Below are 23,368 nucleotides of genomic sequence, written 5' to 3'. Positions count from 1 at the left end.
ACTCACTCATTTGCATTTAAGTTTAACTGGTAAGTATGTTACTTTTATAATAGAGAGAAAGAGGAAAAAAGAATGTTTCCTCTGTAACGTAATGCCCACTCTACCTTTTTAACAATCTCCCAGTCACCCCTGCCCAAATCTCTTATTTCTGTCCATCAACCTGCTCCCTATCCACTGGAACATGCCTTTCCTACCCTCTTATTTGCCTTTGCTTATGCATTAACCACACCTAGAGGAACTTCTCTTCCATTTAGAATTCTCTCAGCCCTCCACCTCTGGGTGTCTCCAACCCTGCCAGGCCACAGCCATCTTTGGCTCCTCTGAACTCGGAGTTCTAAACCAGGCATTTCTGTGGCGACTTCTGCCTTGTACTGTCCCCCTCCTTGAAGGCAGTGGCTGTGTCCTACTTTTCTCTAGCAGCCACAATAGCTGGCACAGTGCCCCCTCACGGTAAGTCCTCAATAAATAGACTCACTTTGGCTACCCCAAGACACTAACAATTCTATACTCAAGATTTTTTTTTTTTTTTTTTTGTGAGGAGATCAGCCTTGTGCTAACATCTGCCAACTCTCCTCTTTTTGCTGAGGAACACTGGCCCTGGGCTAACATCCATGCCCATCTTCCTCCACTTTATATGGGATGCTGCCACAGCATGGCCTGACAAGCAGTGCATCGGTGTGCGTCCAGGATCCGAACCAGCGAACCTCGCGCCACCACAGCAGAGCGCGCGCACTTAACCACTTGCACCACCAGGCCGGCCCTATATATTCAAGATTTAATTATGTTCACTCAATTATTCTAAGGCAAGAAAACTAATACATGTTCAATGGTTTATCAGCAACAAAAGGAACTTCTATTCAAACTTAAGTTTACTCTAGAATTCTACTAGAGTTAAACCAGATCAACTCACTTCTGGCATTTTCTTGTTACTTAAGGCTTTACTATTTGATATTTGACTTCCCCGGCACAAAAAGGTCATTCGTTTAAAGGCAAGCATATAACAAACTTCACATATAAGATTACAATGAGCAGGGAAGTTTTGCTAAGACATTCAGTTTTCTTTATTAACTCTTGATTCTCTAAATATTCCTACTTCTTATAAGGAATAAACAGTTGGATAAAATCTTAGTCTTCTTTTCCATTTAATACACCCTTTATTCAAATTTTTTACAAACTATCTGAAAGGAACATACACTAGGTTCTTTGGTTTAGTGTTCCATTTGTTTCTTAAGCTTTAATCCTATTAGTGAAAGGACAAATCCCCATGTTAATAATCAACTCCTTTGCATTGTTTCGTAAAAGCTTAATTATTTGAGATCTTCTCCTTTCACTAGTAAAGGAAAAAACCAAAGATTACTCTCCCCAAGTTACCATTTATTCCAAGATCTCACTGGATCACTCTAGAATCTATTTCCATAAGGTGTTACTCTTAGTTTATACAGTGTGGTCTTCTTGAGAAGGCTGCTGACATTAAGACCAGGGCCTAATGTGGTCTGCCGAGCTTTTTTATAAGTGAAAACTACCCACTACACACCTTTCACATACGGACAGTCTGTTACAGGCATCAGCAGTGCTAGAATTTCTATATGGGAAAGCAGTAGGGTTGGCGATCTTGCTGGAAGGGAGGGTACAAGGAGACTGGGCCTACCGCTACGTCTGCACAGCAAAGACGCTGATTTCACTTAGACCATGCATTACAAAATGGTAAGAATACACGATTTTAGTAAAGACACTTTTATTCACAGTTGACATGATTTTATTATTTGGGAGTAAGTTACTGGGGAGGGGGTTGCTAATAGAAATTATAGTAGGATTAATTACCCCCGTCACCACCAGTACCCTTTTTCAGCCACCTCTTGGCACTGCCACTGGGTATAGATCACTGAAAGGCAGCAAGATGTTTCCAGATTTGTGTTAAGTACCTTACTGCAGTGAAGCAATTACAGCTACGACATAATAACATCCTTCCATGGTACCAAATACTCTGTCTGGTGGCAAGGTTGCTTAGCAGGAATGAGGTCAGAAACCAGGGAAGTTAGATTTCTCTCTTCTACCTACTTTCTCTTTAATCCCTAGAGGAAATGAGTAAGAAAGAGGAAGTGAAAACAAAGTAAAAAGAACAGCTGTGGAGAGCAGCTGTCAGATTGCTGGAGTGGTTTTTGCAGACTCCAACACAGAATTGAAAAGGATCTGGACCACCATTTCAGGATTGCCATGAATCCCAGTGTCCAAGTGGAGAAGAAGCAGGAACACATCAGAGCCACAGAATAATCAGTTGGTCACAAAGATTCATTTATTCCAATTTTGATATGATCACTATAACTTCAATCAAGTTATCCAAACTTAGCTTTTTATTTAAAAAAGGTGGGAGACACGTGACTGTATGTTTATTGCCTATTCCTTCATTTTATTCTCAACTCTCTCTCAACACACACACACACACACACACACACACACCTCCCAGTATTTCCCCATCACCCAAGACTCACTAACTCCATATAAAGAAATTACAAAAAAGGATATTTAGAAGCAATAAAGTATTGGTGGCTGGGCCTATGAGAGATATAGGAACACTAACTCTCAAATTGACGTCCAGTTAAACATAGATGACCATGCTTGTGTATCATCTCTCCTTCCTAAAACCCAAATAAAAATGGTAGCAAAGGAATTTTTTAAAAGTCATGAACCCACAGGATAAAGAACAGAAAATACAACTGCGGCAGAAAGGGAAAACAGGCGAGAGAGGAGTAAGCCCTGTCTCAGGATAGAGCTCAGAAAGCCAAAGAAGGCACAGTCTTGTGTCTGCAGAGGCAAAGAAACCAGAAGTGACCTGACTGGCCCTGCAGGACCCCCGAGAAATGCCTGGAGGTACCCAGGTACAGCAGAAGGCAGAGTTGAGGCCCCAGATGGTGGTTTGATTAAAAGTCTGAAAACAGTGCAGTGCAGTCAGACCCCTGCCCAGTGTCCTCTCCCACCTCTCACTGCTGCTAAACTGCCCTTCAAGGACGGGGGCTGGACTGAACGCACTCTTGGGTCCTCTCCAGTCAGGGAAGGTCTACAGAGAAAGGTGTGAGCTAAGACTTGAGGATGTGTTGGTGGAGGAAGACGGAGGAGGTGGGAGAGGAGAGCAGGCAAAGGGGCAATGAGCAAAAAGGTCATTGTGTTTCAGGTCCTCTAAGTCTATTTGTCTCTGAGACTATAAATTTTAAGTTGTAACATGACTTCCAAGTTAGATCTGCACTGGTCAAGAGAGAAAGGCTGGTGAGATTCTCACCGTATAGGGGCAGGTCCTAGAAACCTGTTTTCCTATTCACCACACAGTCATACTTACCTTGCAAGTTTGCTGAGGCCAAGGACTTGCTTGTTAGGAAGATAACCGATATGGACCTTCAGAGACGAGATAGAAATCGTGAGCTAAGTGAAAACACAGTGCTTCTTTGTGACAAAATAAGGACATAAGTAAACATTATACAGCATACTTAATATGTAATTCAACACAATGAAAATGTATCTTTAAAACATCTAGAAGCTTTAAGACTTATAAAATGAAGCAATTATATAAGCATTTAAAAATTTACATAAATGCAGTAAAAAGAAAATATATAAGAATGATTCTATTAATAAAATGACAAATTTAAAGTATAGTTGTGGTATTTCCTGGTAAAGTTAAACTCCCAATACAATTCTGAAAGTCTTCCCTCTGTTGAGGGGAAACATTCTCAAGAAAGTGCAAATTATTCTGTAGCAATATTAAAATGTAGCCAGGAAAACTTCCTTTAAATGGCTGAAACTGTAAGTATAAATATTGCCATTCCACACATCATGGTGGCTTTAAAAATCCCACCCTGTTGCAGAGCCCTGTTGCACATAAAGAGGGTCTTCATGTCCCTTGTCATGTGTGGTGGCCCCATTTCTAAGCTGCTGGAGAGCACCGTTCTCCTGACAGGAGAAAAGGGGTACAGCTACAAATGTGACTCAACAAGGACCTGGATCTTCAGACTTAAGTTCTTATAGGACCTACTATAAGGCAAAGCCATTTCTATAATCTTAAAAGGCACTGATTAATATCTAATACATAAACATTACCTCTCTTTGAGCCAAGTATTAAGTAAGAGAAAATACCAGTTCTCCAAAAAGGCTAATAAAGTAAATGGTCATGTGTAGGCAATCAATTAACCTAATATAAAATTACAGATTCATTTGCATCATGGTTTGCCAGCACTGGTTGCATTTGTTCACCTAATAATTACTGTACACTTGCATAATTGATCTAGTAGTAATTAGTGATCTTCCATCTGCTAGCACTATGCTTTGGGAGTTTGAGAACACCAACTCACTGCCTTCCTGGGTCAGCAGAGGAGAAAGTAAAGTAGCGCCTGAACGTTGGGTATTTCACAGAAAAATCAGAGTTAAAACTTTCCCATAGAACCAAAGTCTTCTGTACCACCTGAAATTTTTATATTTACATGCAGAGCTATAATCTGTTTATTGTTTGTACTATTTTTGGTCTTCCTGAAGATCCTAAGTCATTTAAATGTCCATTTTAGGAAATTATCACTGAATAATACATTTAAAAACAGCGTTAGCAAGGACACAAACACAGAGGTAATCATAGCAGAAAGGAACACGATATAGTGGTGAGAAGCTGAGTACAGGATCAAGCTCCTGGCTCTGACTCCAGCCAAGTCGCTAACTCCTGAGGGCCTCTTAGACAAGTCACAGGCTTTCTGGGCCTAATTTTGTCACTTACAATAAAAAGTAGTGATGAGTTCAAAGGTTTCCTCATTCTTAAAAACCCTGAGCCCTGTTGTCACAAGCCCAGCATCCTTAACTGTGGGACTGCCAGGCAGCGCATGCCTCCTCATGTAGTGAAATATGGAGTCCTCAAGCACCCCTATAATTTGATAATTATTCTTATCAAAAATGTTTAGCCTTAACCTTAGAAAGTTTTAGATCTAATCTAATTTATAGGAAATCCAGGAGTTGAATGGAAGAAGTCCAGAAGGTGGGCCACTCTACAAGACAACTGGCCCAGTCTCTTTAATAAGAGAATGCCACTCGGGGATGGGAGGAGACTATTTTAGAATCAAAGACTTAAGAGACATAACAACCAATGCAATGCAAATGAAAATGTGTGGCCTTTATTTGGATTCTGATTTAAACAAGCTGACGCTAAGAGTTGAGACAGATGGAGAAATGTAAATATGGGTTAGTTATTAGATGCTATTTGGGAATTACAGATAATTTTGTTTATGGTAGTGCTACTGTGGATAAGAAAATATTATTTTAGAGATGCATATTAATTACTGATGAAAAGTCATGCTGTCTATAACATACTTTATATTCTTTAACATGTTGAAGGATTTACTGCTAACTTTTTAGGCTGATAATCAAATCGGAGTTATGTTTCTAAAAAAATCCTTCTCTCTCAGAGAGACATTCTGGAAGAAATTATGGAAAAAATATACGCTATCTAGGATTTGCTTCCAAATAGTCCAGTGGGGACTGGACTATCACAAAATTGGTCCTTTACTGATAACTGCTGAAGCTGGTTGATGGGAACATGGAACTTTATTATATCAGTCTTTTTATTCATATATATGTTTGAAATTTTCTATACTAAAAGGTTTAAGAAGGAGATAGACATATCACTATACACACATCAGAAGCTGAACTTTTAAGTTAAGACTGAAAGTGCCAAGTGTTGGAGGGGATGTGAAGTGACTGGGACTCATATGAGAGTATATGAAGTGTAAATTGGTACAACCACTTTGGAAAACTAAAGGTCAGTATCTAAATAAGTCAAACATGGGTATACCCCATGACCCTACAATTCCACTCCTAGGTACACCTCTAATACAAATGCATACATATGTGCACCGTAAGAATGCTAGTAGCAGTACTGTTTGTAATAGCAAAACAAAACAAACAAACGAAACAGAGAGAAAGAAAACAACACAAATATCCACCAAGAACAGAATAGATAAATTGTGGTATGTGTGTACAATGGAATAATACACGGCAATGAAAAATAAACAAACTACAGTGACAGGCAATAACATCAATGACTCTTACAATGTGGAACAAAAGAAGCCAGACACAAAAGAGAACATGCTGTAGATTCTTTCTATTTATATATAGTTGAAAAACAAGCAAAACTAACCTATAGTGTTAGAAATCAATATACTGGTTACCTATGGGGACAGGGAATGGGTTAGGGATTAAGAACGGGCATGAGGTGAGCTTCCAGGATACTAATAATGTTCTAGTTCTTGATCTGTGGGGTGGTAAGGAATACCCTTATGATTTGTACATTTTTCTATGTACATTTTTCTATGTTTTACTTCTATAAAAAATAAAATACTTTAACAAAAAAATGTGAAGCAAATGTTAACATTAAATTAAGGTGATGGGTTTATAACACTATTTCCTATTAGTGTCCTGTTTGAAAATTATTAATAAAAAGCCAAAATAAAATAAAACTATGATATGGGAGAAGGGGAAGAGAACAGGACAGCTCTTGGTCTCACACCTACTTGTTCTCAAAAGTATATTTAACTACAACAAGCCAAAGAATATTATCTAGCTTGCATTAGATTCATTTTTCCTAACAAAGAAAGAGTTGGAAACAAACTAATAAATCCACTAATACTATAACCTCCACCACAAGAAATTCTGCAATCATTACTGCTCATGTTGTCTTACACAAAAGTATATCTTGGATCAAACATTATTTAGTCAAAATAAACGGCAAAGGTCTTCAGAGCCCAAGGCAGCTACTTAGAAAAAAAGACCCGACTTTAATCTCATTACTTTAACCTATGAACACGGTATTTACTATGAAATGCTGGCCCCAGGGCCTTCTGCTACTTAGTTTTTGTTTTGTTAATTTCGAGCTATTAGTCAAGTTGATAGAGAGTAAACATTTATGTGTAATTCTAAATATCTGGGATATTAGGTATTAGCGGGTGACAATTTTAAATATAATTATCCTAGTTTTAAAACTTGGTTGTGCTTTTGTAAATTGTTAGGAAACAACAAAGAAAACCTTACCTTTCCAACAAATGGAACTAGATGATGTTCACACATGGAAAACATATCTATGTCCTTCACAATTACCATCTCATCATGATCTTCATCAAATATAGCATCGTTTAGGACATCTGAAATAAGAGGCTTGCTTTAGTAACATTTCCAAATTTACAGAAAGATACAGAGTAGAAGAGCTAACAATCTCTACGGGTAAATACACGTTGACATTCGACATAAGAAAGAACATTAATCCTAACTAAAATATTAAGGGAATGCAAATTAAAAGTAGTTATTTTTCTCCCACCAAATTATCAAAGTCTTTTCTTTAAATGATAGAAAAAAATCCTTATGATATAGTATTACATAAAAATGCAGGATTACAAGCATATTTGCAGCATGAGAGAGGGAGAGAGAAATTATGCAAAACAAAGGAGTGGCTATTTCTGGTGGGAGAAATGGGCTGCTTTCCCTTTCTTCCTTATATTTTCTTGTACCTAATACCTTCTCTATAATGGATGTGTATCGAAACGTATCTGAGAAAAAAACTAATCCTTAGCCCTCTGACTTCTCAGGCCAGATCCAGACACCTGTAAACTCAACCTGTTACCAATCCCCCAAGTAATTTTCTACCCTTATAAAATTTTCGCGTTATTGCATGCAACATCAGACCTCTTCTAAACAGTTGCCTTCTTCCCGTCCTAAGGAAATAAACGCTACAGTTTTTATGTGGACACCTGTCCAGGTTGGCTCTGGGTGATGAGCACCACCTTCTTTAACCTGTGGACTGTGGCACACGTGGCCAGGCATACAACAGACATTTAGAAACAAAAAAGCTTTATTTTTAAAAACCTGCACTGATTTCTGGACAGCTTGGCAGACTAGATACATTCAAGATAACTAGTTGCATGATTTCAAGAATTTGGGGATACCCAACCTACATAGTATGATGAGACTGAGAAGGGAGGAGATGAATAGAGCTTTGCAGCCACCTACAGCTATTTCCCCTCAGAAAGGCAGGCTGCTGAGTGAGTCACAGAGAAGAAGTACACACGTCCACCCACACAGTCTGACCCTCAGTGGCTCCGCTGCTACTAGAATAGAGGCTCACAGATACTGAGTCATCATTTAACCACAGTTATCATCCCCTGAGTCAGGCTATTCAGAGACACCTTTGACTGTATAGTAGAAAAATCATTAGTGGGGTCAACAAAGGTGAACCTGTGGAGTTTAGACTCACAGACAAAAAGGACACCCCTGTTAGGAGAGGCTGATAAAACCCAGGGAGGAGAAGGCTCAGTGCCATTCTTGACGTAAATGCTCCTTCTCCAAAAGCAGTTTTCTATTCTGAATACCCTGCCCTAACCTTCAGTGATATTTCTGAAAGAAGGCCAAAAATAAATTCTCGGTGCTTCCCAAAGTATCCTGGATTTCTCCATGATTTTAATGTCATATTACTGCCATGCAGAGCTTACTAAAATCTTTTAGGAATCTTCCTGAAAGTAAAAACAAAAAAAAATATTTCCTAAAGAACAAAAGAGAATTGTCAAATGTAGGAAGCATTCATTCATTTTCCCTGGCAAAGAATGAGAGCATCTCCATTCTAAGCTCTGACAACAACCACACGGCATGTGTTAAAAGCTGGGCCCTAGAGTTAGTCTAAGTTAGCATCTGGCTCTATCACTAATTAGCTGTTGGACCTTGGGCAAAGCTCTGTGCCTCTATCTTCTCAGCTATAAAACGGGTATGAAAAAAAACACCTCCTTCACAGAGTATTGTGAGGATTAAATGAGATAATCCACCTGTGTTTAGAACTACGCAGGCAGAGTAAGTGTTATTATTACTATTATTATAATTAAGATTGAGGAAATTGCTAAACTGTGCGCCCCATGCACACTGATGTATATCAGAATTTAAAAAGCAATAATTTTCTTCTAAGAAACAGACTACAGAAAAGGAAATATAGTAACTTTACAGTGGAGAAACCTGGCAGACACTACCTCCACCAAGTGATCGAGGTTAACTTTAGCAGTAATAAGACATTGATGCCACGTAGCTCCTGATATCATAGGACCAGAAGGGCACACCACCTCTGTGGTATTCTTTTCCAAAAATCTATAACTGCAGTCTAATCACCAGACAAATTGAGGGAAATTCTACAAAATACCTGAACAAGTATTCTTTAAAAAAGACATGGAAAGACTGAGGAACTGTCACAGCTTAGAGGAGACTAAAGAAACATGACAACTAAATGCAATGGAAAAACTAAAATCCGAATAAAGTCTGTAGTTTCGCTACTAGTATTAACAACATTAATTTCTTAAGTATTGATAACTGTACCACAGCTGTGAGAGATGTTCACATTAGAGGAAGCTGGGGAAAGGGTATATAGCAACTCTCTGTACTATCTCTGTATTTTTCTAAATCTAAAATTATCTCAAAATAAAAAGCTAAAAAAAGAGCAACAGGATAATGTCCATCAACTGGAATGTATAAATAATGGAGCACTACTCAGCAATAAAACGGAATAACTACTGATACATGTACTAACATGGTTGAATCTCCGAAGAATTCTACTAAGTGAAAGAAGTCACATATACACACACATAAAACTATGTATGAGATTCTAGGAAAGGCAAATATCATGACAGAAAGCAGACAAGTGGTTTACCAGGGACCAGAGAGGTGAGAGAGAGGACTGGCTGCAAGAGGGTGGGAAGAAACGTTTTTGGGTGATAGAGTCTATACCTTCACTGTACTGATGGCTATACAACTGCATGTATTTGTCAAAACTCAAACTGTACACGTAAAGTTGGTGAATTTTATTAAATCTAAGTTACACCTTAATAGGGCTAACTTTTAAAAATATTTATTTTTTAAAAACTGTCATGGGGCCGGCCCCGGTTGGCGTAGCGGTTAAGTGCATGCGCTTCGCTGCTGGCGGCCCGGGGTTTGGATCGCGGGTGCGCACCGACGCACAGCATGTCAGGCCATGCTGTGGTGGCCTCCCATATAAAGTGGAGGAAGATGGGGACGGCTGTTAGCTCAGCGTCAGTCTTCCTCAGCAAAAAAAGAAGGATTGGCACGGATGTTAGCTCAGCGCTGATCTTCCTCACCAAAAAAAAAAAAAAAGTCATATAATATGCAACCTTTTGTGTAAAAAAAGTAAAAAGGGGAAACAAACATATACACACATATGTATGCTTATTTTCAAAAAGAAACAGAAGAATTTATCAAAAAGCTAATAAAAATGATTACCCATAAAGGACTAAGAGAATAGGAGAGAAGGGATACGGACAGAAGTAAGACAACTGTGAATATAATTTATTATATAGTTTTGACTTTGAAACCATGTAATTGTTTTACATACTCAAAATTAAACCAAAAAGAAAAAAAAACTAGTGTCCTTCACACATCTTAATGCCTTGTGTGGTGATGGAACACTATATGTTGCCTATATCCCACTTCATTAAAATGAACCCAGACTATAAACCTGACCTAGCCAAATCATTTTTCTTCAATAATGAACTTTCCCTGCTATATTTATTTACATTTTGCTCCAACATATCTGAAAACTACCATCTGCGGCTAATAAGAACAAACCTCCATCACTGATTGTTTTAATTTCCTGCCTGTTATCAGCAGCAAGAAGGCGACCCTGGAAACGAGGATTTACGGCATTCTATTTCCTACTGTTGGTCATAACCAACAAAGGAAACCAAAGCAGCCTCCAAAAGTTAAAGGTTTGTCTACAACAACACCATACAATGTCAATTCTAAAGTACACCTTTCTAGTGTCATTAATTAATCATTAATCAGCAATGACAACAAATACCCCTACTGGGCAGCCATCCCTCAAATATTCAGTCCCTTCCTGAAAGTACAGAAGGCAGGCCCAGAACATGACCCCAGGGACCTATTTCAGCACCCTTGAAGCAGGGGTTCTCAGACTCCCCAGTGGGCTTGCTAAAACAGAAATCGCTGAGGGAACCCTTGTTGCACTGTTGGTGGGATGTAAACTGGGGCCGCAACTGTGGAAAACAGCATGGAGGCTCCTCAAAACATTAAAAATAGAAGTACCATATGATCCCGCAATTCAACTTCTGGGTATTTATCTGAAGAAAATGAAAACACCAACTTGAAAAGATATATGGACCCCCATGTTCACTGCAGCATTATTTACAATAGCCAAGATATGGAAACACCCTAAATGTCCATCGATGGACAAGTGGATAAAGAAAATGTGATACACACACACACACACACACACACACACACACACAATGGAATATCATTCAGCCATTAAAAAGAATGAAATCTTGCCATTTGGGACAACATGGATGGACCTTGAGGGCATTATGCTAAGTGAAATAAGTCAGAGAAAGACAAATACCATATGATTTCACTTATATGTAGAATCTAAAAGAAAACAAAAAACAAAACAAGCTCATAGATACCGAGAACAGATTGGTGGTTGCCAGAGGCAGGGGAGTTGGGGGGTGCGCAAAATGAGTGAAGGGAATCAAAAGGTACAAACTTCCAGTTACAAGATAAATAAGTCCTGGGGATGTAATGTACAGCATGGTGACTACAGTTATTAATACTGTAATGCACATTTGAAAGTTGCTAAGAGAGTAGATTCTAAAAGTTCTCATCACAAGAAAAAAAATTTTGTAACTATGTGTGGTGACGGAAATTAACTAGACTTACTGTGGTGATCATCTCACAATATATACAAATATCAAATCATTATGTTGTACACCCGAAACTAATATAATGTTCTATGTCAATTATACTTCAATCAAAGAAAAACCACAAATTGCTGGACCCAACCCCCAGAGCTTCTACTCTAGTGGGTCTGGGTGGCCCTGAGAATTCACATTTCTAACTAGTTCCCAGAAGATGCTAATGCTCCTGCTCTGAGAACCACACTCTGAGAGCCCCAGCTTTGCAGTATTCCAAGTTTTGTGCTGCTACAGAGAATCTTCACACCTTCAAAATACTGCTACTCAAACATATAGATATATATTTAAGGACATAGACCTGTTTATGCTAGAGTAAAAGGGGGGGAAAAAGGTAAAAGGAAATTCCTGGGAGAGATTCCCCACAAAAGGAAAATTCTATCTAATGGAGTTCCTTTTGAATGAGTGATAACAGGAATTAGCGCTATCTAGGATGTCTGGTGATCAGCACCAAAAACTAGAGATCTCTGAGGAGGCCAGAATTTTACATCTGATGCGTCTTCCTGGGAGGACACTGTTGAAAGACAAAGGAAGAAAACTCAAAACACTGAGTGTGCTTCCATCCTAAGCGATAGGACAGAGAGAAGGGGGTCTGCCTCCTGGTTTAGAATTGAGAGAAAGCAAGACCTAAAAAGCCATCAAGCATCTTTGCTCTTGACTGGAATTAAATCAACTCAAGGTGCTAACAAAGATAAGCTGACCCTGATTAGTGGAGAAAAGTCTCAATCACTGGCCCAAGCCCTGTCACATCAGAGCGGCCTCTAGCAGCATACAGCACTCTTGCACTGTGCCTCCTGGGGCAGCCATCCCCATGCTGACTTCTCCACCCTTGAGGGTAAGTGCTGTAGCTTAAGGCTTTGAAATCTCCATGCAGTGCCCGTATACCATGCACAGAGCCCGAGTTAAACACATATCCTCCATTTTAGCCAATTAATGTCAGTCTTTACCCTGTGGTTTACCTCCTTAAAATAGATTTTAAAACTAAGGGACTCCAAAGAAACTCATGTGGCCAAGGGAACATAAGAATTCTCATTGCAGCATTACCCATAACAGCAAAAGCTGGGAATTGAGAGGTGCATCAGAAGAACAATTACACAGTTTGGGTAGAGTCATACAATAAAATACAACCCAGCAGTGCAAGTGAGTGAATCTGAGCAGCATTTATAAATTCCTGAAACAATGTTCAGTGAAAAAAGCAAGTGTCAGAAGCAGCAGATATGTACAGTACTATCCATTTAAATGAGGCAGAAACAATATTACATATTGTTACATATTGTTGTGGACACACATATAAAATCAAAGTAGAAAAACAGGCATGAAACTAAGAGATAGAATTCAGGATAGTGGTTAACTCTGTGGAGGGAGGGTAACAAGATCAGAAAGAGATAACTATGAAGCTTAAACCATATCTGCATTTTTTAAAGCAATTATAGCATAAGTGTTAAGATTTGTTAAAACTGGATGGATGCTGGTTAAACTAGTTCTTTATACTTTTCTTGTATATTTGAGACATTTCATTAATAAAAAGTTTTTTTAATTGAGGTGTTTACGCACATGGTGCTATTATTTTCCCGGAAAAAAAAAAAAGTCAATAAACTGATATTACCTTTGCACCAGGGGCTGGGGCCTGGGGCTGGAGGAGGATTACACAGGGAAGACACAGCCTGCTCCATGCAACGCTGCAAACTCCTTCAGAAAGCTCCCTAAAGCACACTCTGCAATTCAAACAAAGGCTTTTGCCCTCAGCGTGACATTAAAACTTTTTGCTTTCTACTTCCTATTTGAAAAATTTGTCCTAAAAGAGCAATGTTAAATTAAAAGAGGAAGAAAATCACTATCTCTGCTTTCATTTCCATCATGACAGTACACCTCTTGTTAGCACTTCCAACATTCACAGCTTTTTGCACTTAATAAGACAGACCTAACATTTGTAAAACTTGGCCGAAATAAGCATTAACCCAAACATTCACAGACTGACATAATGGCAGAAACTAAGATGACTTTAGACAACCGTTCAGACCACCTGCTGGAGTAGGCAGAGCTGCTGCACAGCTTGGATACCCTCCATGAACTTATTTCATAAACTGCAAGTTTGTCAGCAGGAAAAATCCAATGTATTGCAAAGAAAGGGAATGTTTGGTTATTTTGGAGATTTTCATTTCCGTCATCCTTGGCAGAAATAAATTCTCATGTTGCTTTTACGCAATTAAAATATAGCCAAGACAACATGGAGAGACCTTAAGGGCATTATGCTCAGTGAAATAAGACAGACAGAAAAAGATAATACCGTTTCACTTACATGCGGAATCTAAAAAGCTGAACTCGTAGAAACAGAGAGTAGAATGGTGGTTACCAAGGGATTGGGGGGGTGGGGATGGGGAAATGTTGGTCAAAGAATACAAACCTCCAGTTAGAAGAGAAATAAGTTCTGGGGGATTAATGTACAGCTTTTCAATTATAGTTAAAATACTGTATTACATACTTGAAAGTTGCTAAGAGAGTAGATCTTAAATGTTCTCACCACAAAAAAGAAATGGTGATTATGTGATGTGATGGAGGCGTCAGCTAATGCTACAGTGGTAATCGTATTGCAATATATAGTCTATCAAATCAACACGTTGTACACCTTAAACTTACACAGTGCTATATGTCAATAAAATCTCAATAAAGCTGGAAAAATATATATATAACCAAGGCCAGTGAAAAAAATGTACTGGCTGCCCTCAAAATAGTATTGATATGCATGTTTAATTCAGCAAATACAGTACGGTGAGCTATCCCCATCCTCTCAGCTGGTCTTGTTGTGAACACTACGTCTATTATATTTAATAAAAATAAAGCTATTTTTATTAACTAAGACTTTTTTCCTGATCGCTACAGTAATGTTGATTGTAGTTTATTTATAAGATATAGAAATACTGAAATGAGAAAATGAAAGCACATATAATTTCTCCACCCAGATGCGATTACTGAACTGGCTGTTACAGAACCATATGCACAGTTGTTCACAAGTAGAATGGTAAAACAGAAGGAATGAATTAAAAGAGTCCAGAGACCTGAGTTCTAGTTCAAGCTTTGTGCAGACTGTGACCTGGGCTTCAAGGCCCTCACAGGTAGGAGGATGGTTTTGGAAGAGGAGCTTAACAACTCCCAGGTTCCCAACTTGCATAGCTCTGGGGGTGTTGGAACTTAATGCCAAATTACAACAGTTACACTCCCACCCCCACTGGTCAGCTTTTGAGATGTGCATGGTGGTGGCCAGAGGCTTTCTGTACTGAGGTAGAGAAAGGCACCTGTTTTAAACTATTCAGATTTATTCATGGATAAAACCAAAGGCTGCCAATCGTATACATTATTAACTCTCAAAGTTATCCAAGCCAAAGAACTCTCATTCTGGTCTCAGTTTACTACTCTAAAAATTTCTGGTAGACCAAAATTAGAGCCTTAGAAGAAAAGGAACACAGCGTATTCCAGGAGTCATCAAAAAAAAAAAAAAAAAAAAGACACACATTTGCCAAATTTAGTTGTGTTTTTTTTTTATTGATGTTTTAATAGTTTAGAACATTGTAAAATTTTTGGTTGTACACTTTTGTTTGCCCATCACCACATACATGTCTCCCTTCACCCCTTGTGCTCACCCCCAAATTTAGTTTTTTAATTGGATAATTTTGTGTATCTTCACAATCCAGCTGTTAAACTGAAAATGGAATTTACGAAACAGATGGTAGTAGAAAGGTCTGGTTCACAGCAGTTCTAAATAAAGGACACGCCAATCTCATAACCTATCCATTTGCTTCAAAAGCTTTAACAGGCTCATCTCTTCTCATCCTACATTCACTTACGCCATGAGATTTCATACAGACGGATGTTGTGGACCCATCTGTAACGCGATCTGACAGATAAGTACCAGCAGGGTGTGCAAGCGACCATGATTAGTGACAAATGATTAAGAGATAAGAGATCATCTTTTAGAACAGTGATTCTCAAATATGGTCAATCATAGGGAGCTTTGGAAAATATAGCTTCCCAAGCCACTCTGAGAAAGTCGGATTCACTGGGGCTGGGGGTGAACCCAGGATTATGTGTTTTAAAAACCCAAGCAATTCTAACGACTGGTCAGGCTTGTGAGGGGTGAGAGAGGATGAGGGTTGAAAATGGACCCACTACTGGCCTTACTTGCAGTATAGCAAGGCTGAACAACGGGCAATATAATTACTCACCACAAACCCTCACTACAGTCACCAAGTCAGAGGGCGACAGTTCCTGGGGAACACTGTGAGCTTTGCACACCAGCTGCAGGGAAAGGAGGCTTGGAACAGAGACAGAGGTTGAGGACAGATGACAAGGAGGGGAGACAAGGGAAAGAAGCTGGAGCCAACTTTACCTAGAGCACGCAGCAGAAGTGACCACGTGGTCCAGAGAAAAGGAAAGGAAGGAGGACCTCACATAAGAAAGTTGTACCCATATCCTAGGAAAACATCAGCCATTTAAGAAACCAGTTAGGTCCTACAGCCAACTCACTAGAAATCTGTTTCGAGGATAACACAATCAAGTTTTCATAGAAGGTCCTGTACTAGTTCCTAAGCTGGTAGCAAATGAAGCTGGCAAACAGTTAGCCATTGATGATTAAGCAGCTAGTAACTATGGGGGATCGGAATTGGCCACCTCAAAATATGTCTCTGCCTGAAAGACACTTTGGCCCCCACCCCCACTAACTGACCAAAAGAGTTTGGGATGGGAGGCCTGCCCCCGGAACAGGCCATCACCATAGACATCACTGGGTATCTGGGACGGTCCTTGCTAAGCCCATTCTTAGTTCTGCTTACCCTTTATAAGAGACATTTAAATTTGTGGAGAAAATCTCCATCTGTAAAAGTATCTTCTTCCCTGTACCAGGAAGAAGGGGGGTATGGCCTTACCTAGAAACTTATCAGAACGGAAAGCGAGGACTTAAATCTGCATGATAAACTTACCCATTATTAACCGTGCTGTTTAGGCAATATGCTATCTGACTCCCACTAGGTTCCTATGGATGACATCTCCCTGGAGCCTGGGTCACCGTGGTAATGGGTGTTTGAGCTATTTTTTTCAGGAACTGGAACCCTTTGTCCACTTCAGGCTGGTTGAGACCACCAACCCATCAACTGGGCCCACGAAGACATATGTCCGATAAGCGACCTTTTGACGTCAAGTGGTTGGAACTCCACTCTCAGGGCATGCTTACACCGCCATCCTGTGCACATGCGTCCTATGAAGAGGCATGAAGGCTGACTACACTTGCGCAGATCATCAATTACCTCATCTCTCCTCACCTCCAATCATTTCAGACCACCTTGCTGCCTATCCCATAAATATCCCTGAGTCCCTATTTCGAGGAAGCGGATTTGAGATTCATTCTCCCGTTTCCACACTTGGCTGCCTTGTGATTAATAAACACTCCCTCTCTCTGCAATCTCGTCGTCTTGGTGACTGGCTTGCTGGGTGGCGGGCAAAAACGGACTTGGTGTGGTAACACAAATACATCACACTGTGACCTCAAGAAACTTAGGATCTGAGGAAATAAGAGTCCCATGTGTAAAAATATTTAGAGAATAACTAGAAGCTAAACCACAAAAGCAATAGTTTACATAAAGGAAAGGTTATGGGCTGGGAGAAAAAATACGGCTATATTGAAGATTTGACCCAGACCTTAAAGATGGATAGGAGAAAAGGAAGAGGGAGGGTTTTCTAGAGGGGTAAGGAAGAGAGTTACCACATGAGATGAAATACACAGTGAGAAACAACAGGAGGTAGAGGGGACTGCCTGAGTGGGTCTACGCATTGGGCAGAAACCAGACTCCCTTCTATTTTAGGGCATTTTTCAAATTAAATTTTACACTCAGTTCATGTCCTCTTTCAAGCCCTGCCACACTCTGCATTAGTCAAAACAATTATCATCCCCATTTTACAGATGAGGAAACTGATGCTCTATTTGGAAACACTAAGTTACCTGCTGGAGTAGAGCCAACTAATTAGTGCAGGAGCTGGATTTTGACCCCTATCCTCTGATTTCCAGACGAGCCCTGATCACCAGCCACCAGAAGTCTGCCTGGCCTAGAAGGTTCTGAATTGAAGGCTGGACTGAAGGGGGAGAGCCCAGGGGCAGGAAACCCAACTCAGGAGTTGTCGCAGTTCACGGTCAGCCATGAGCGAAGTGACGAGGCCAGAAGTCAACAACAGCAAAAGAAATGAAGAGAGCAAATCTGATTTTTTTATAAGTAAAATTAGTTATAAACAAGGGAGTTGAAGGAGAGGAGAGGGTCAAGCTAATGGCCAGCCCAGAGCATCCTGATACCAGAGGCTGCGGGAGCCCAGAGCTGGGGCATGTCGGTCACAAAATACTGTTTTACCAACTATTTATTTGGTTTATATGAGGGGAAATGCAGTAATTTAATGCTACTTTGACCTTTACTTTCTGAAATCAAACAAACAGTTTCAGGGGAAAGGAGAATCCATTAAATCTTCAAACTAATAAAAAGGTCTTTTTTAAAAAAGGAATTTCTCTATAGAAGTTTATCCTAAGAAACCAGTAAAAAATCACTTTTCAAACCAACTAGAGTCTTTAAATCTTCCAGATTCAAATATTTTGTGTCTCTTGGTTGTGATACCACACGAAGAAAACAGCATTCCTACTAAAAATGTTTTCCCTGAATTTAATCAAGTCTTTAGGCCTAACTTCCAGTTTCCAGGAATATGAGGGATAGAGAAACAAGTCAAACGAAGACAGGGAGAAAAACCATCAGACAAACCCCAAAGGTGGAGCAACCCACAGGACAACTGCCGACCTCTGATACATCAGTGCCACGGGCAGAAAAGGAGCAGCAAGAACTCTTCTAGATTAAAATCCAACAATCAGGTGCGGATGTAGGATCTTGAGTGGGTCCTGACTTGAATTAAGTCATGAGTAAAAGACATTTGAGACAACTGGGCTGGGGAAATTTGAATATACATTAAGTATTAAATGATATTAAGGAATTAACAGTTAATTTTACTAAGAATAGGGTTTAAGTGGTCAAGAAGAAAAACACTTTCTAGGGAGACATTTCACCTCTAAATACGTATCTCTGATTTGTTCTCAGTAAAAGAACAGACCATGCCAACACGGCAAAATGTTAATTTTGAATCTAGGTAGGAAGTATATAGCTGTCCTTCATACAATTTGTCTACTTGTGTGTTTGAAAATTTTACATAATAAAAAGTAAAAGTAAAATAAAATGTGATGCTCCTAACAGAGAATATTAGTTTTCTTGGTATTACTGTTCTACCAAGTGACCCAACAACTCCTCTTCTAACTGGTGTGAAGCCTTAATAACAGACTAAAACCTCAGTGCTGATATGACAAGCACTGCTTATTCTTCTCGTGGGAGTGTCTCTAATACTCCTCCCTGAGGGGAAGTCTTTAAATAAAGGCTTTGTCCAATCAAAGGGGCTATAGGTCGGAAGACCACAGACTCAAGAGCATACAGATGAAGAACCTTTTCAAAAATCTGCATGATGAGAAAAAAAAGAGAGAGACTTGTTACCATAGAAACTATCTGCGTGGCTTGAATATTTCAAAGGAAAACAGCACCTCTAGCATGGGAAGAAGCCTGAGGCCTTTGCCAGGACATCACCTGTCAGCTGCTGGAAGTCAACAGAGTGAGCAATACAGACAGGTGCACCCATACTACAGAGACCTCAGTGTGACAATTCAACTCCTAGTCCAACTGCCTCTCCCTGTAGACCAGACCCAGAATAGTCAAGTAACTTGTCTAGGGTCATAAAATAGTTAGTGGGGACCCAGTGGGGGTCCAGACTAGTTGTTTTTCCCATTATATCAGGATGAGTCTTTGTTGACACACTAAAATAGGTTAAGAAACACCAAATGGACCTTGGGATTATATTAGTGAACAGACTTTCTAACACACTAAATAAGCTGAAAGATTTGCATCTCCCTCATATAAACTTCTTCACTTGTAAAGGGCATCACCCTTAAAAAGCTGAGTTTATTGCCGTGGAGGGGGGCTGGGAAGGAAGAAAGAGATGGATATTAAAATAAAGATAAAAGCATGGGATGAACACGGCCTGGACTGCAGCAAAGCCTGAAGGCACTAACAGCTGGAGGCTATCACCTAACTACTCCTTGCAGCTGAGAGCAATCAGAGTGGCACACCTGTAAGAAGCACTTCCATTTTGAAAGGGTGGTCAGGTAGACAAGTATGATCTGCAGCAGCTCTCCCTTAAAGTAATCTGGAGTTTGGCAAAGTCTTCACTGAGTTGACAGCCTCTCAGTTGAACTCTGGCACACAGCACCTTCATCACTGCTCATGAACGTCTTACCACAAGTGCATAAATTATACAATAGATACAATTGTATTTTAAGTTATTTTAGTGAGAAATTCCTTGTTTGGGACGTTTGTCAACGGCCTCTGTTGAACTGGACTCTGATTCCTACTTAAAACAAATAAAAGCTAATGTGTGTACATAAAACACATCATGCCTCACACATCAAGCACTTCACTGAAGCAGCACTGGACCAACCGGACCTCAAAAAATTCAACCCAGAACTCAGCAACAGCCAATCTCCTCACCTAAACCTGGTTGTTTTTTTACAGACCTTGAGACAGGCAACAGCTGTTGATAAATTTGGAGGTGGGGGGAGCCTCATGGTTAGCAAACAAAAACAAAACAGACAGTGAAGAAAAATGAGCAGAAGAGAGCAGCTAATAGGGCCGCAGACTGCAGAAGCACAGCCTCAGTGAGGACTTCGGCTGCGGCTCCCAGCTTCAGTGTGAGAAGGAGAGAGTAGTTCTGCCAACAGACCAAAGTGAGTCCTCTCCTTAGCAAGTTCATCAAACGACAGTTACAGTAAATCAACTGTAAACAACAAATTACAGTCAACAAAATTTCTTTGTGTGACAACTACTTCTGGTGTCATTTGACTAACTCACCAAGAAGGACTCACTTTGGTCCAGGGACAAATTTGGCGACCTAGATGGGAAGCCCGTCCCTCAGGGCTCTATGTTCCAACCACCTGGTTTCCAGCAGACGGAGCAGTAGGGCAGTAGCTCATCCCAGGCTAACTCGTTCACACTACTAGAGGCTGAGTGGTGAGCCTCTTGGGGCAGGACTTCCTTCTTGGTGTCAGTGCTGCTGGCTTGATGTCACTTCCCCATCGGGAGACCCAGTGGCCGCACTGAGCATTTTGCTCCGAGGATCTCTCAGTGAAAGTGACACCAACCCCATGGCACCACAAGGTTCTTTAAGTTGTCTCACAAAGTCAGGCTGCCTGAACCTTAGGTTTAAGGCCACCCTAGCCTTGGGTTTGAGTCCCAGGATTTACTTCTTGGAGCCTGGCTTTGGGGTTTGAGTCCCTATCCAGAGGTAGCCTGGCTCAGGGGAGTTCAATTCCCCCTGGTTAAAAGAGCTGCACAACCCTGCCACTCCAGAAGAACTGATGCTCGGCTCTGGGGAACAGGAGCAATCCCTGCTGACTAGTCACTGGGCAGTGAGAGTTTGACACCCATTTGAGCTTGTCACTGCTGGGACTTTCAAGTCTTCAGCCCCTTCTGAGGGCCCATTTGTGTTGTGAAAGTGACAAGGGGTGGGTTGAGTCCCCCAGGAGTCACTGAGTCTGTAGGTTTGTGTGGTGTCTATGACAGGAGGAGCTGAACTCCCATGGTTGGGGTTAATTCTCTCTGAAGTTACAGAGTCTGTCTCTGAGTTTCGCCTTGCAACTGTGGTAAAAGGCTGAGTTTTGAATGTCTGTGATCTGTGGGGGTGCTGGTTGGGGACGCCTAACAGAAGCTTTGCCTTAAAGTAATAGAAACTTTATGTCGGTATCCCTCTCCATTTCCTTAACAAACCGGCTTCTAGGCCTCTCGGATCTCTTTTTGCTCCTCAATTTCTTTACCAGCGGTCCTTGGGGGGAACTTGATGCCCCCTGTTCCTCGTCCCCTCATACTTTCTGCTATGGAATTTCCATCGACTTCTCTCCCAGATTAGATCTTCCTGGAGTCTCCTTAATCCTCCACCTTCAAGCATCGTTTTTGCTTTCGGTGGTGGAAGAAACTAGGCTCGGAACTTGGGAAGACAAAACCTATGCACAACGGCGCCAAGGTACTTGCCCTCCAAGCACTCAGTCTAATTTTTCCTTTACTGGATATTGGATCTGACGGGTATTTGTTTTTGTTCTTGTGCTAACCTTTTTCAACAGGACCGCCCAGGAATGATGGACTTTATGTAAAATTATTGCATCTCTTTTGCCTAATTATATTTTAAATTATATTGTGGGAATTCTGAGATCATATAAATCCACCTTCAGGCAATGTTAATTAAACATTCTAAAGGAAATCTCAGTTTAAAATGGCCAAAATGGTGCCATTTCTGTTTATCCAAACTGGTATATTTGCATACGCAACTGGAAAAAGTCGGCTATAAAAAATTAACAACCAACAGGAGGCATATTTTAATTTTTGAGGCTTCTAAAGAAGATCAGGAATCCGGTACTGCCTCTTTAAGAAAAAATTATTAAATAAAAACAGCAGCACCAGAGAGACCGTGCTAGGGAAACAAAACCAAATCTGCTGCTCCTCCCTCCTCTCTGCTGAGCTCTGCTACTTCAACTTCCCCAAAATTCCAAATGTAAAATTAAACAAGTGGAAAGAAGTAACCTTTTGAGATATGTTAAAACTGTAATGGCCATTTTGGAGAACCTTTGTTTCAGATAAGTCCACCTTAAAAAAGAGGATTCAAAACCTCTCACAATGGAATGCATTCTTTGATTAAAATACAGAAGCTTCTAAAAGATAAAATGAATTTAAAGCCAGCCATAAAAGAGGATCTTTACAGCAAAAAGAAAAAAAATCTTTAACAAAATATTTAGCCATCTGAACAGGTCACAATTTGGATCCAGCATTCTTTTGAATTTTGTGCCTGAAACATGGCTGAAATTTTAAAGATCTCTGTTTGTAACCGTTTATGTGTCTATGTATGTGTGTCCGGATGATCTAATTCCTAAAGAGAGCTCTATTTAATTGACTTAAAATAAGCATTTATATAAATTCTTTCTAAATGTAATAAAAACTAGCCCAGATGTCCTTCAAGTTAGCACGACATAAAATGATCTTTAGTAAATAAAAACTTGTTTAAGTTTGCTGGTTTAATTAAAATAGACGTGTTCTCAGAGTTATCAATATAGTTATCAACATGATGTAAACATACAGCCTATATAAATCAAATGAACTCATATTATCTCCGTTACAAAACTTGTCGGCAAGAATAATAACTTAGAATAATAGCTGATTTTGTCTGATGTCTCATCAAGTTTTTAGACACTCCAAATAATTATTGGAAACAGGTAAACTAAACAGATGTGAAAAAAAGGTAAAAGTTTTTGGGAGGACTTTGTAACAATAATTATGTGTTCTGCTGTATGTACTTAAAGCAACTTAAGATTATGGCTAACTGCTTTAGTGTCACAAAGTTTTTGTGAGTAATCTAAACACGATTGTTAAAAATAAATGGTTTAGTAAAGAAAGACAAAATCGTCCCATTTGCAACAACATGGATGGACCTGG

At 39.9% G+C, this 23,368-nt stretch overlaps 1 protein-coding gene across 1 annotated transcript in view; it reads right to left on the bottom strand.

Moving 5' to 3' along the window:
- GCH1 (GTP cyclohydrolase 1) overlaps positions 1-23,368 on the bottom strand; it is a 51,949-nt gene that overhangs the window by 7,678 nt on the left and 20,903 nt on the right. Inside the window, exons 2-3 of the mRNA XM_004426174.3 lie at positions 7,054-7,163; positions 3,332-3,387 (exon numbers count right to left, since the gene is read on the bottom strand). Coding sequence (XP_004426231.1) covers positions 3,332-3,387; positions 7,054-7,163 — 166 coding nt within the window. The remainder of the gene's footprint in view (positions 1-3,331; positions 3,388-7,053; positions 7,164-23,368) is intronic.

Source organism: Ceratotherium simum, chromosome 24 (assembly GCF_057802395.1).
Source record: "Ceratotherium simum simum isolate JZ-2026a chromosome 24, ASM5780239v1, whole genome shotgun sequence".
Taxonomy (NCBI): Eukaryota; Metazoa; Chordata; class Mammalia; order Perissodactyla; family Rhinocerotidae; genus Ceratotherium; species Ceratotherium simum.
Note: the sequence above shows the minus strand (reverse complement) of the source record. Positions and strands in the feature narration are given on the sequence as shown.